This window comes from Mandrillus leucophaeus, unplaced genomic scaffold (assembly GCF_000951045.1).
Source record: "Mandrillus leucophaeus isolate KB7577 unplaced genomic scaffold, Mleu.le_1.0 Scaffold622, whole genome shotgun sequence".
NCBI lineage: Eukaryota > Metazoa > Chordata > Mammalia > Primates > Cercopithecidae > Mandrillus > Mandrillus leucophaeus.
Genome location: NW_012106720.1, coordinates 207,009 through 219,997, shown reverse-complemented (window position 1 = coordinate 219,997; position 12,989 = coordinate 207,009). Strand labels below are relative to the sequence as shown.

The following is a 12,989-nucleotide window of genomic DNA, read 5'->3' as shown; positions in this document are numbered from 1 at the left end:
AATTTGTGAGAGGCCAGGGCTGGAGACAGAGATGGGAAAACCACAGGAGTAGGTTAGATCAGGGAGGAAGACTGTAGTTGGAGACATGAGTGCCAAGGATGGAACCTTGGGACCATTTCTGTAGCAGAAAGAGGAAGTAGTTTGGCAAAGGAAGCTGAATTGAACAGGCTGTGAGGTAGGAGAACTGGGAGAGTGGTGAGTCATAGATGTCTAAGAAACACAAAGTTTTAAGAAGCACAAAAGTAGTTACTGGCATTAGATGCTATGCAAAAATTAGACAATGGTAAGTGAGAAGTTGCCCTTGGATTTAACAATTAGGTGCTCATTGGTTTCACTGTAGTGGTGGGAACAGTTTCTTAGTGCTTAATAACAATAATGATATAATCGTATATGTATGTTAAAAAGGAAATGAAAAATAAAACATGCTATGAAATTTTTGTCCAAGGAAATTGTCTAGCTTAATACAGAGGTGTATAGAGGGAATGTCTGTAGAAAAGATATACCAGTGGTGATTTTAAAACCTAGCTGCTGCTTGAAAGAACTGTGCAAATAAAATTCACAGTATTTTAGACTAGGTACATTGGCTGAAGCCTATAATCCCAGCACTTTGGGAGGCTGAGGCGAGCAGATTGCTTGAGCTCATGAGTTCAAGACTAGCCTGGGCAACATGGTAAAACTGGTAAAACCCCATGTCTACAAAAAAATACAAAAATTAGCTGGGCATGGTGGTGTGCACCTGTTGTCCCAGCCACTTGGGAGGCTTAGGTGGGAGGATGGCTTGAGTCTGAAAGGGTGGTTTGAGACTGGGAGGTGGAGCTTGCAGTGAGCAGACATCATGCCACTGCACTGTAGCCTGGGAGATAGAGCCAGACCTTGTCTCAAAAAGAAAAAAATTTATAGTATTTTAAAACATTTTGTGGTTATACTGTGTTCCACAATTAATTGTGTTTTCTTCAAAAAACTGAATGTGGGGTGGGTCTTTTACCTTTGATGTTTTGTTTTTTTTCCATCACTAAAATATTTGGTGGACTTGAAAGTGATCTTGTCCTGATTTCAGAATTAGAAATTAATGAGTATTTTTATTGCCTTAGGTGGCACTTGCTTAATGTGGATGACATGTCAATGGCTTTAAATCACCATTGAGCCACAGGCTGTGAAGGGAGCCAGTCAGCATCAGTTTTCTGACTACTCTGCCTAAGAAACTTGAAAGATTTGTGCTGCAGGTGTCCCCAAGAATTGGGACCCACATGGGCCTTGATGTGCGTTTCTGTAGGCCAGAGCCCAGCCAAGGCTCCTGGCATGTTTATCTTCGCGTTTGCAGGCTAACAGAAATGTCTTGATTCTTTTTCAAATCAAGTTAATTTCATTTGAGAAATGAACAGACTTTCTTTGATTTGTTAGAATAGCCAGGTAGCATACCTTGTCTAGTTACTGTTTGGACTCACTCTGTGCTTTGACAGCTTTTACTCTCTCAGCATTTCTTCTTGTTAGAAGTAGAATTTGAGTTAGTTTTACAGATTTTCCTCTGGGGCCAGGAGTGCTTGTGTGGGGAAAGAAGGGATCATTGGAGTAGATTTATGTGAGATTGCTTTGTCTAGCTGCTGAACTACCCTCCTGAGGTTAAACACATGGATTTGTATTTATGGAGCTCTTAGCGTATCACCTGGCCTTTGACCAAGCACTGCAAACTCACGGTCATGCTATATGAAAAATACATTCTCTGTTAGCTTTTGCTTCCTTTCTGAATAATAACACTTCAAAAACTATATTTGGGCTGATTGTAGACTTACAGATTTTAATAAAATTTAATGTGAAAACATATATTTAAAAAATAAATTCTGTAGTATAATGTCTTAATTTTTCATGAACATATAGCTGGGTTTAACTTGTTATCTTATCAATAGTTTTTAGGCTTATAAATTTAAAGTAATATTTGTTTCCAATAATCCACTTACCGTAATGATCATTTGCATTTTGTTTAAGTCTAGAGTGTTTTTTAAGGAAGATTTTTTTTTTAAGCCTTAATTAATACAATGTAGGATATAACCAGCCTGGCTCAGTGGCTCATGCCTGCAATCTTTGAGAGGCTGAGGCAGGAGGATTGCTTGAGCTCAGAAGTTTGAGACCGGCCTGGGCAACATGGTGAAACCTCGTCTCTACAAAAAATACAAAAATTATCTCGGCACAGTGGCACATGCCTGAAGTCTTAGCTACTTGGGAGGCTAAGGTAGGAGGATCACCCAGGAGGCGGACATTGTAGTGAGCTGTGATCATGCCACTGCACTCCTGCACTCCAGCACTCCAGCATGGGGGACAGAGCAAGACACTGAATCCAAAAAAAAAAGATACAATTGTCAGCTGGGTGCAGTGGCGCACACCTGTAATCCCAGAACTTTGGGAGGCCGAGGCAGGCTGATCACTTGAGCTCAGGAATTCGAGACCAGCCTGGGCAACATGGTGAAACCCCGTCTCTGCAAAAAATATAAAAAACTAGCCAGGCAGGGGTGCTGAAGTGGGAGGATCGCTTTCGCCTGGGAGGTCAAGGCTGCAGTGAGCCAAGATCACACCACTGCCTCCAGCCTGGGTGACAGAATGAGACCCTGTCTCAAAAAAAAAAAAAAAAAAAAAAAAGATAGAACCATGGCAGTTAGCCAGGTGTGGTGGCTCATGCCTGTAATCCCAGCTATTTGGGAGGTTGAGGCAGGAGAATTGCTTGAACCCAGGAGGTGGAGGTTGCAGTGAGCCGAGATCGTGCCACTGGGCAACAGAGCGAGACTCTATCTCAAAAAAAAAAAAAGAGTTAATGTTTGCTTTTGATTCAGTTTCCTGTTACCCAGAAAGTAGTGTCAAGTCTGTTAAATAAATATTTAAGTGACTTACATAGTGAAGTTAAGATATTTCTGTCACACAGATGTAGGAAATAGTGTGTCCCCATTTGAGTTGGTTCCATAATTTTTGTAAGAATATATTCCTGGAAATATGTGCCTGCAAAGTATAGTTTTTATTTAGTATTCGTTTCTCACAGAACCAGGAACAAAACAGGATGTGTCTCTTGTGTACTTATTTGGAAGAATTGCCTTGATGCAGTTAAAAATTGAACCTGAAATAGTTTTAAGAGACCCTAAATAAAATAAAACCTATTAAGCCAATAAAATGCCCCTTATTAATGATTATAAAGAATTTTTAATAAAATAAATTTTGGAACTGAAGGCCTCAAAAATCACATGTATCTTGAAAGTTTATTCTTTGTTATTTTTGGTGAAACTTGCTTGGAAGGAGGAAGTCAGCTGCTTCCTGAAACTGAATGAGCTCTTAGAATTGATGCAGGCCGCTAGAGACTAAAACGGCAACACGTGATTTATTATTTAGTATAATTGAATAGTGGAGAATGGTAATGTTTGTCTCTCCTTGGCCCGATATAATGAATCAAAAGGCCCTTAAGTTATTTGGTTATGGTAAGTATATGATTGTGTTGAAAGTCAGCAGGAAACGAATCTAGATTAGTTGTCTGGCACAGACACTGGGAATGCTGAGCATATCGAAGCTGGGTGCTAATGACAACTTCATAAAGCTTGGGAGGGCACCTTCAGAAAGGTTCAGGATGAACCTGGCAAGCTACTTCTAGAGCTGAGTTTGCTGCTAATAGGTGATTTCTGAATTACAAACATAAAAAGTCATCTGATTTTGAAGAGGAAACTGAAGCTTGGAGTGTGAATGGCTTGGGTTCGGTAAGAGGTAGGTGAGGAAGAGCTACGACTAATTCTTGACTTCTGCCAGGACATGGTCAGTCGGCTCCACCATCTTGTCTCACCCATGTGTAGTCATCCTGCACACACATGTGGCTATACACATGTGCTTCCTTTGCCTTGCTACTGAAACTTCGACTTGTGCCTGTACTCCTTTTACCCTAAGTTGTAATCTGCCAGCCTGGGCCCTTCTTTTTGCTGCCTTAGGGAGATTGAATTTCTGTACCTGTTAATGCTACTGATTATTTTACCTTGAGCAATTGTTTACCTTAATGTCCTTTTTGACTCTCTTTTTCTTGCTTTTATCTCTTCAATCTCTTCTTATTTATTTATTTATTTTTAAAAGATGAAGTCTAGCTCTGTCTCCCAGGCTGGAGTGCAGTGGCACGATCTTGGCTCACTGCAATCTGTGCCTCCCGAGTTCAAGCGGTTCTCCTACCTTAGCCTCCCGAGGAGCTGGGATTACAGGTGTGCGCCACCACACCCAGCTAATTTTTGTATTTTTAGTAGAGATGGGGTTTTGCCATGTTGGCCAGGCTGGTCTGGAACTCCTGGCCTCAGGTGATCTGCCCACCTCAGCCTCCCAAAGTGCTGGGATGACAGGCATGAACCACCACGCCTGGCCTTCAATCTCTTAATCTTTTTATACCTTTCTCTTTTCTGTCCCCTTTTCTCCTTCCCTCTTCCCTTTTCCCTCTTTTTCTGAACATTTTCTTTTTTTCTCTTCCTCTGCCTATCCCTGTTACTTCTCTTTAAAGAGCCAAGGAAAACCTGATAATATCTGATAAGTTTAACAGTAGATGACATATCTCCAACAAGAGAAAGGAAAGATCTAATTGTGTTTTTCTCCAACAAGTAAATTTTGGTGAACACTTACCATGTGCTGTTTTTAGGGTGTAAGATAAACCTTTGTCCTAAAAGAGCTTACAGCATCTCACCAAATTAAATCAGTAGACACACATATATATATATATGTATGTATGTACTTTTTTAATGAGATAGGGCCTTGCCCTGTTGCCCAAGCTCAAGTGCAGTGTTGTGATCATAACTCACTGTAACCTCAAATTCCTTCGCTCAAGCAATCTTCCCTTTTTAGCCTCCTGAGTAGCTGAGACTACAGGCGTGTACCACCACACCTGGCTAACTTTTTAATTTTTCTCTAGAGATGAGATCTTGCCATATTGCCTAGGCTGATCTTGAATTCCTGGCCTCAAGTGATCCTCCTGTCTCCGCTTCCCAAAGAGATTACAGGCGTGAGCCACCACACCTGGCTTCTCTTGATATTTTTTGAACTTGGGATATTTTGTGAATGTATATGCCCTTGCAAACATGCGTGTCTATTTTTCTGTTAAAATATGTTATTTTACAAAAAACATTATAACCAAATTATTGGAAATGCAAAGAAGAAAAAGAAAAAAAAATAACTCTTGATCCTATAGTAACAAATTAAACCTACTATTTCTGGTTTATTATTATATTTTATTATATTATAATATTTTTAATATATTAATATATTATTATATATTAAAATATTTTGACAAATATTTGTCAAAATAATTACATAGTCTTTGTGCAGTAGAAATCATAGGTAAATTTAGTTTTGCATTCTTCACTTTCTTTTGTTTCATAAATGCTTTCTTTAAATGTAATTTTGAACGGTTGGATAGTATTTCACTCAGTGTAGAAGGGAAGCAACATTAGTGGAGTACCTGCTATGTGATGGGCATTGTGCAAATTGCTCCATATTTGCCTCATTTCACCCCACAGCATTTCTGTAAGTATTATTATGCCCATTTCATAGAAGAGAAAATTGAGGCTTAGCTTAGTTAATTTCAGTTTAGCAAACACTAGTTGAGCTCTGAGGTACCACGCTGAGTTTTGGGGATTAAAGATGAGTGGGACATGGTTCCTCCTACAAGGAATGCAGAAAATCATAGAAAAACAAATGAGTGTAAATACGCTAAGTGCAGTGACCTAGAAAAGGAACATGTGACCTGGGTTAGGGTTGGTCAGAGCAGGTTTGCTAAAGCAGCAGTGCTTCTCAAAACTTCAGTGTGCATATGGAAGTACTAGGGGTGTTTGTTAAAATATGGATTCTCATTTTTGGTCCTTTGGTTGGTCTGACAGTCTTCATTTCTAACAAGCTTCCAGGTGGTGCTGATGTCGCTGGCCTGCATACTTCATTTTGAGTAGGAATATTCTAGAGGATGTAGGACTTGAATAAATACCAATTAGCTGGGTCGAGAGGTGGGAAAAGGTATTCTAGACAGAGAAGACAGAGTGGGGAATGACATAAAGCATAAGGAAAGTATGGTAAGAGGGTAAACTACTTATAATCTATGGCAAGTGGTGGCAAACTATAGCTTGCTGGCTAAATCCAGCCCACAGCCTGTATTTGCATGGCACGTGTGCTAAGAATAGTTTTTATATTTCTAAAGGGTTGTAAAAAAACAAAATCAAGGAAAAACACGTGATAGGGAGGCACAAAGCTTAAATATTTACTGGTCAACCCTTTACAGTAAAAGTTTGTGCCCCCTGATCTGTGGTATTGGCGGTATTGGTGGAGTGTAAAGTCTGAGGTGGGACATGTTTGAGAAAGCAGGCTGGGAGATGATCACCAAGGGATGCAGAGGAGCTTGACCTCTGTCTTTGAGGTGATCGGGAGCCAGGGCAGGGCTTAAAGAGAGGAGTGTCAGGCTCTGGCTTGTGTTTTAGAAAAATCCCTCTGGCAGAATATATATAAAAGGGGGCGACCTGGAGGTAAGGATGCCAACCAGGAGGCCTGACCAAAAGCAGATTGCGTAGGAGTGACAGAGTTCAGAGCTGCCTGGGACAAAGTTTTAAATTTTATTATCACTGCAACCCATAGGAAGATAAACATTTTATATCCAGCATGCATACACACTCAAAGCAAAACTTATCACAAAACACTGTTTCTTTATTGTGGATGAACTCACATGTTTTTCATTCCATTTAAAAAAAAAATGCTGTTGCTACCCACTAAGTTGACTTCATAGTGGGCCGTAACCCACAGTTTTCAAACTTATTAGGGAGCTCATTTGGGGAAATAAAACAGCAGGATTTTGTCATTGGTTTGATGTGGAGGGTGGGGAGCAAGAATCCCGACATGGATGTGTGAATGGTGTTATTTCCTAATGGAAATCAATAATAGAAGGGGGAAGCCATTTGGAAGGTAGAGAAGATTCATTTATTTTTGTACGTATGTTGAGTTTGAGAGCACTATAGGATATTTCGGCTTTCCAGAAGATAAGAGGTATCAATTCTCATTCAGTTTTACTGCCTTATTGTTTTGTTTAACTGCTGTTATTTCTTTCTTTACTATTTTTTTTTTAAAACAAGAGTCTTGCTCAGTTGCCCAGGCTGGAGTGCAGTGGCACGATCTCCGCTCACTGCAACCTCTGCCTTAGGTTCAAGCGTTTCTCATGCGTCAGCCACCTGAGTAGCTGGGATTACAGGTGTGTGCCACATGCCTGGCTAACTTTTTTGTATTTTTAGTAGAGATGGGGTTTCACCATGTTGACCAGGCTGGTCTTGAACTCCATGCTTCAAGTGATCCTCCTGCTTTGGCCTCCCAAAGAGTTGGGATTATAGGCGTGAGCCACCACTCCTGGCCTAACTGCTGTTATTTCAATAGCAGTATTTTCTACACAAAGTATGATGTTTTAGGATTTAGTAAGCTTTTCCTGCTCAGGCTAGGTATTCCACCATTATTTACAACATTGTAGTGTTCCAGTGGGAGGAAGCAGCATGAATTTTGAATAATTGGCTTATGTGGAAAGTTTGTAAATTGATCAATAACTTGTACGTATTACTTTGATATGTTTAATTTAGCACTTATATGTTCAGTAAGACTAATGTTCTGATATATTGAAATATTTAACAGTAATTGGATCACATTAATTCGTTTGTATATTCTCATATATGTTCAGTTTGTTTTAGCTCTGCATACAAATATACTGCACTATTAGAGGGTTATCAGTTTTTGATTACTTTACTTATTCTGCACTAATACAGACCAGTGGCATTTATTTATACTCTTCTCCCTGTATTTTAGGAGACTCTTTAAAGATAGGCATTTCTGGAATGGTAAAGAGTATTTCCTAAGTTGAACATATCAGTGTTTATAACATAAATACATAACTATGTTAAAAAGTTTTAACTAGGAAATAATTGTTCCTTTCACATTCTTTATACAGATTGAATACCTGCTTAAGAAGCTTACAGAAGCTATGGGAGGAGGCTGGCAGCAAGAACAATTTGAACATTATAAAGTCAACTTTGATGACAGTAAAAATGGCCTTTCTGCGTGGGAACTTATTGAGCTTATTGGAAATGGGCAGTTTAGCAAAGGCATGGATCGGCAGACTGTGTCTATGGCAATTAATGAAGTCTTTAATGAACTTATATTAGATGTGTTAAAACAGGTAAGAATTCTGTTACTGTATTTTTTTCTCATCTTTAGAATTTGACATTTTAAAATTAATATTTTTATCACAAAGATGAGTATAAGTCACTTATTTTCTTACACTGATTGCGTTTTTTTTTTGTTTTTTGTTTTTTGTTTTTTTGTTTTTTTGTTTTTTTTTGAGGCAGTCTTGCTCTGTCGCCCAGTCTGGAGTGCAGTGACATGATCTTGGCTCACTGCAACTTCCATCTCCTGGGTTCAAGGGATTCTCGTGCCTTGAAGGCATGCACTCCCATGCCCAGCTAATTTTTGTATATTTAGTAGAGATGGGGTTTTACCGTGTTGGCCAGGCTGGTCTTGAATGCCTGACCTCAAGTAATCCACCCACCTCGGCCTCCCAAAGTGCTGGGATTACAGGTGTGAGCCACTGGGCCTGGCCTGATTTTGAATAGGAATAAAATTTCTTATTTTTCCAGTCTTGTATTAGGCTTTTCATTTAAAAAAATTATTGGTGCAATTTTAAAGTACAGTTAAGAATTTTAAGTACAGTTAAGAATACATATATTATTATATATTAACTTTTTTTTTTGAGACGGAATTTCACTCTGTCACCAGGCTGGAGTGCAGTGGCATGATCTTGGCTCACTGCAACCTCCGCCTCCTAAGTTCAAACAATTCTCCTGCCTCAGCCTCTGAGTAGCTGGGACTATAGGCGTGTGCCACCATGCCCAACTAATTTTTGTATTTTTGGTAGAGATGGGATTTCACCATGTTGGCCAGGATGGTGTCGATCTTTTGACCTTGTGATCCACTAGCCTTGGCCTCCCAAAGTGCTGGCATTACAGGTGTGAGCCACCGCACCCAGCCCATTTCCAAAGTGTTTTTAAAGTATCTTTCTGTCATGTGTGCATTCATAACCATTTATCCAGAAAGATCTCCATGGCATAATGCTGAGTGGAAAAAAAACCACATTGCTGAACAGGAGATACCTTTTAATCCCCTTCAGATAATGTTAATGTGTGTGTGTAGAGCTGTCAGGAAGATGCTTGTCAAAATGTTTACAGTGATCACCTCTAGATGGTGGGATTTTGGTGAATTTTTTTCTTCTTTATTCCTTTCTGTATTATTGGACTTTCTATATGATTTTATATTATTTTTATAAAATCAGAAAAATGCCTCTGTTTGTGGAGAAAAAAATACCTTTATGTAACAAAGTTGCTTTTGTCTTACTTAGACTGTCATCTTTTTCTTAGCACCCAGCATAGCAGATGAAGCTTGATGCTTGTTAAATACAATTTATATTTTTTTGGTGACTCTTTGAAACTTCTTACATTATTATATTGAATAATAACTGATTTGGGATTCCCTTACTTTGATCCTTTCTTTCTTCCATAGGTAATAGTGTTGTCTTTGTTCTTTTTTTTTTCCTAACGGAGCACATCATAAACGTTGAGGCTGAATTTGTATAGGTTTTTGGTGCTACAAAGAGGTATGAGACGTGGTCTCCATCTGAAGTGGAATTCTCAGCCTCTTAGGATGGCAGGATGTGACTGTAGTAGAATTGCAGTATGAGATAGCTTTTGCTTAAATGTCCAAAGATTAGGAAACTGAATATGTAATATGATTAGAACTTAGTATAATAACCAACTGAAACTTCAATCGATATCATATATATTTAATGATACGTATATTCTGTCATGCGCTATCACACCTGTAGATTTAATACTAAAAATAGCAACTATTCTTAAACAAGCCTGAAGGGCTTTGGCCTATAATAATGTATAATTTTGCTTAAGTAAACATTTGAGTCACACACCTTTGAGGCCAATCTGTGGGAAGGAAATACAGAGCTAGTGAGTGTTAGCTTAGAAGCCACATTTAGAAGCCAGTATTTGAACTCCTGGTGCAGTATTTTCCTGCTGGTCTGGGGCACAGTTCCGCCTTCAGAATACTGAGAGGTCAGGCAGAAAGGTAGGTTGGTACCAGAGGTGGAAGTCCTTGAGTATTTGTTGAGAAGATATATGTGGCCAAGCTTTAGCATTTTCATTGATTGAGGTTTTACTTATTTTATTTAAAAATTTTGGCGGGCGCAGTGGCTCACGCGTGTAATCCCAGCACTTTGGGAGGCTGAGACGGGCAGAACATGAGGTCAGGAGCTAGAGACCATCCTGGCCAACATGTTGAAACCCCGTCTTTATTAAAAATACAAAAATTGGCCAGGCATCGTGGCTTGCCAGCTACTCGGGAGGCTGAGGCAGGAGAATCACTTGAACCTGGGAGGCAGAGAGATTGCAGTGAGCCGAGATCGCACCCACTGCATTCCAGCCTGGGCAACAGAGTGTTACTCCTTCTAAAAAAAAAAATTTTTGTAGAGATGAGGTCTCACTATGTTGCCCACGGTGATCTTGAACTCTTGGCCTCAAGCGATCCTCCTGCCTTGGCCACCCAAAGTGCTGGGATTACAGGCATGAGCCACTGCATCAGGCCTAATTGAGGATTTAATTTACAGAGAATCATTGTTAGGGGTTCATTCTTTCTTTTTAAGTGGAATAGACCAGTATGATGAACTCCCACATACCCATCAGCCAACTCCAGTAACCACCAACATATGGCTAATCCTACCCCACCTACTTTAACCTCTCCTGTATTATTTTGAAGCAAATCTCAGGTATTTTATTTTGTTTATAAACATTTCAATAGGTATCTCTAAAAGATAATGATTTTTTAAAAAATGTCAAATGCTACTTAATATCAAGGGGGTTCTGTTATCTGCATATCATTTTTGGGAGGAGTTGTCTCTGAAGTGTCTGAAATTATATGCAAATTTTTGTCTGGTTATGCTTGCATGACTGGGTGTAATGCCCCTCGCCTTCATAGATTCTCAGAGGGTCCAAGAACAATTGGTGTTCATGTTTTCAGGATCATATATCAAATAATGGAGTAGGCAAGTATATCAAGGAAGAGATGTCAGCTCTTACAAGTAAAAGGACAAGAATTTATATCACATTTTATCTTTCACAGGGTTACATGATGAAAAAGGGCCACAGACGGAAAAACTGGACTGAACGATGGTTTGTACTAAAGCCCAACTTAATTTCTTACTATGTGAGTGAGGATCTGAAAGATAAGAAAGGAGACATTCTCTTAGATGAAAATTGCTGTGTAGAGGTGAGTCTAGTGTTACTTCTTTGCATTATTACCCCATGCTGCCCCCTGATGCTGAAGTAGCTTCTCACCTTCTTCCACCTAGACTCTAGAACCTTAAAATAATCCCCAAATTTACATTTCCAAAATAACATAGGCATACAGTTGCCGTGGTTTCTGAACCAAACATTAAAGACAGCTGACAAAATTTTTTTCTAATATGAATTTATTTTCAACCTTATACTTGTGAACAAAATATAAGGATTAAATCATTTATTGGAACATTTAAGGAATCATTTATTGAATAAAATGGAGTCATAAAAGAGATAATAAAGTAAAAACAATGTTCAGTAAGACAATATTTGGAATCACAAATATGCCAGAAAATCTGGGACATTTTGAGTGCAAGAAATAAAAGAAGATGTAAGCATTGTCTTTGAATACTTTGGGTGACTTTCAGGACACTTTGTTCATAGGTACTAATTCTTGAAAGAAGTGAAGTTCTCAAGAACATAAATTTTTGAGTTTTTAATTTTTATATGAACTGTCCCCGTGTCTGTATGTGTTGAAGAACATTTAAATACCTGAAATCTCATGCATAAACTATAATGTATTTTAGTGAATAATAATGTCTTGAGATGTGTAAAGCCCATGAAGGAGTCTGCTTAGATTTAACTAGGCATAGAGAACTACAAGGCTACCAAAGGCCAGTTTACTCATAAACATATAGGACAGAAACCACAGGTTGCCAGCCACAACATTCCAAGTGCAAGGAAAGAAAGCCACATTATGCAGATGTAGGAATCACCCTAGCTTAGGTGCTTCATATCCCACAGGGGTTAATACCTCTTGTAACATCATCACAGATGTACCTTCCAGGATTCCTGCAAGGGAGGTGCTCAGGGTAAGAGCTGCTATGCCCAGGAAATCGCAGTGCATGGCATTCTATCAGGTGTTTATAGTTTTCCCAATCTAGATGTAGTATACCAATGGGATCATTTTTACCATAAGTAATGTGCTTAGGGAACAGCATTAGTAAATAATATGCATTTATAGGTATTTTTCATTGACATTAAGTTTCAGCTGATTTTTACTTAAAATTTTGAAGAACTAACTTTGCTTTCTGTTTTAGTCCTTGCCTGACAAAGATGGAAAGAAATGCCTTTTTCTCGTAAAATGTTTTGATAAGACTTTTGAAATCAGTGCTTCAGATAAGAAGAAGAAACAGGAGTGGATTCAAGGTAAGGTGATTTTTATTATTTGCCATTATATAACTTGAGAGCTCTGAATTTCTTTCTTTCTTTCTTTTTTTTTTGAGATGGAGTCTCGCTCTGTCGCCCAGGCTATAGTGCAGTGGCGTGAACTTGGCTCACTGCAACCTCCACCTGCGGGTTCAAACAATTATCCTGCCTCAGCCTCCAGAGTAGCTGGGACTGTAGCCAGCATGCCCAGCTAATGTTCTTGTGTTTTTAGTAGAGATGGGGTTTCACCATGTTGGTCACATTGGTCTCAATCTCCTGACCTTGTGATCCAGCTGCCTTGGCCTCCCAAAGTGCTGGGGTTACAGGCGTGAGCCACTACGCCCAGCTGAGACCTCTGACTTTCTAGTTTTGAATCTCATGAAGGATACTAAGGCATTATTTCCTCATTGTCTGTAGTTATTTCTGCATGTG

At 39.1% G+C, this 12,989-nt stretch overlaps 1 protein-coding gene across 2 annotated transcripts in view; it reads left to right on the top strand.

The window, feature by feature from the left end:
* SWAP70 (SWAP switching B-cell complex 70kDa subunit) overlaps positions 1-12,989 on the top strand; it is an 83,566-nt gene that overhangs the window by 49,430 nt on the left and 21,147 nt on the right. For both annotated transcript variants that reach the window (XM_012000214.1, XM_012000213.1), the window contains 3 exons: positions 7,964-8,191; positions 11,194-11,340; positions 12,449-12,557. In XM_012000214.1, the coding sequence (XP_011855604.1) occupies positions 7,964-8,191; positions 11,194-11,340; positions 12,449-12,557 (484 nt within the window). The remainder of the gene's footprint in view (positions 1-7,963; positions 8,192-11,193; positions 11,341-12,448; positions 12,558-12,989) is intronic.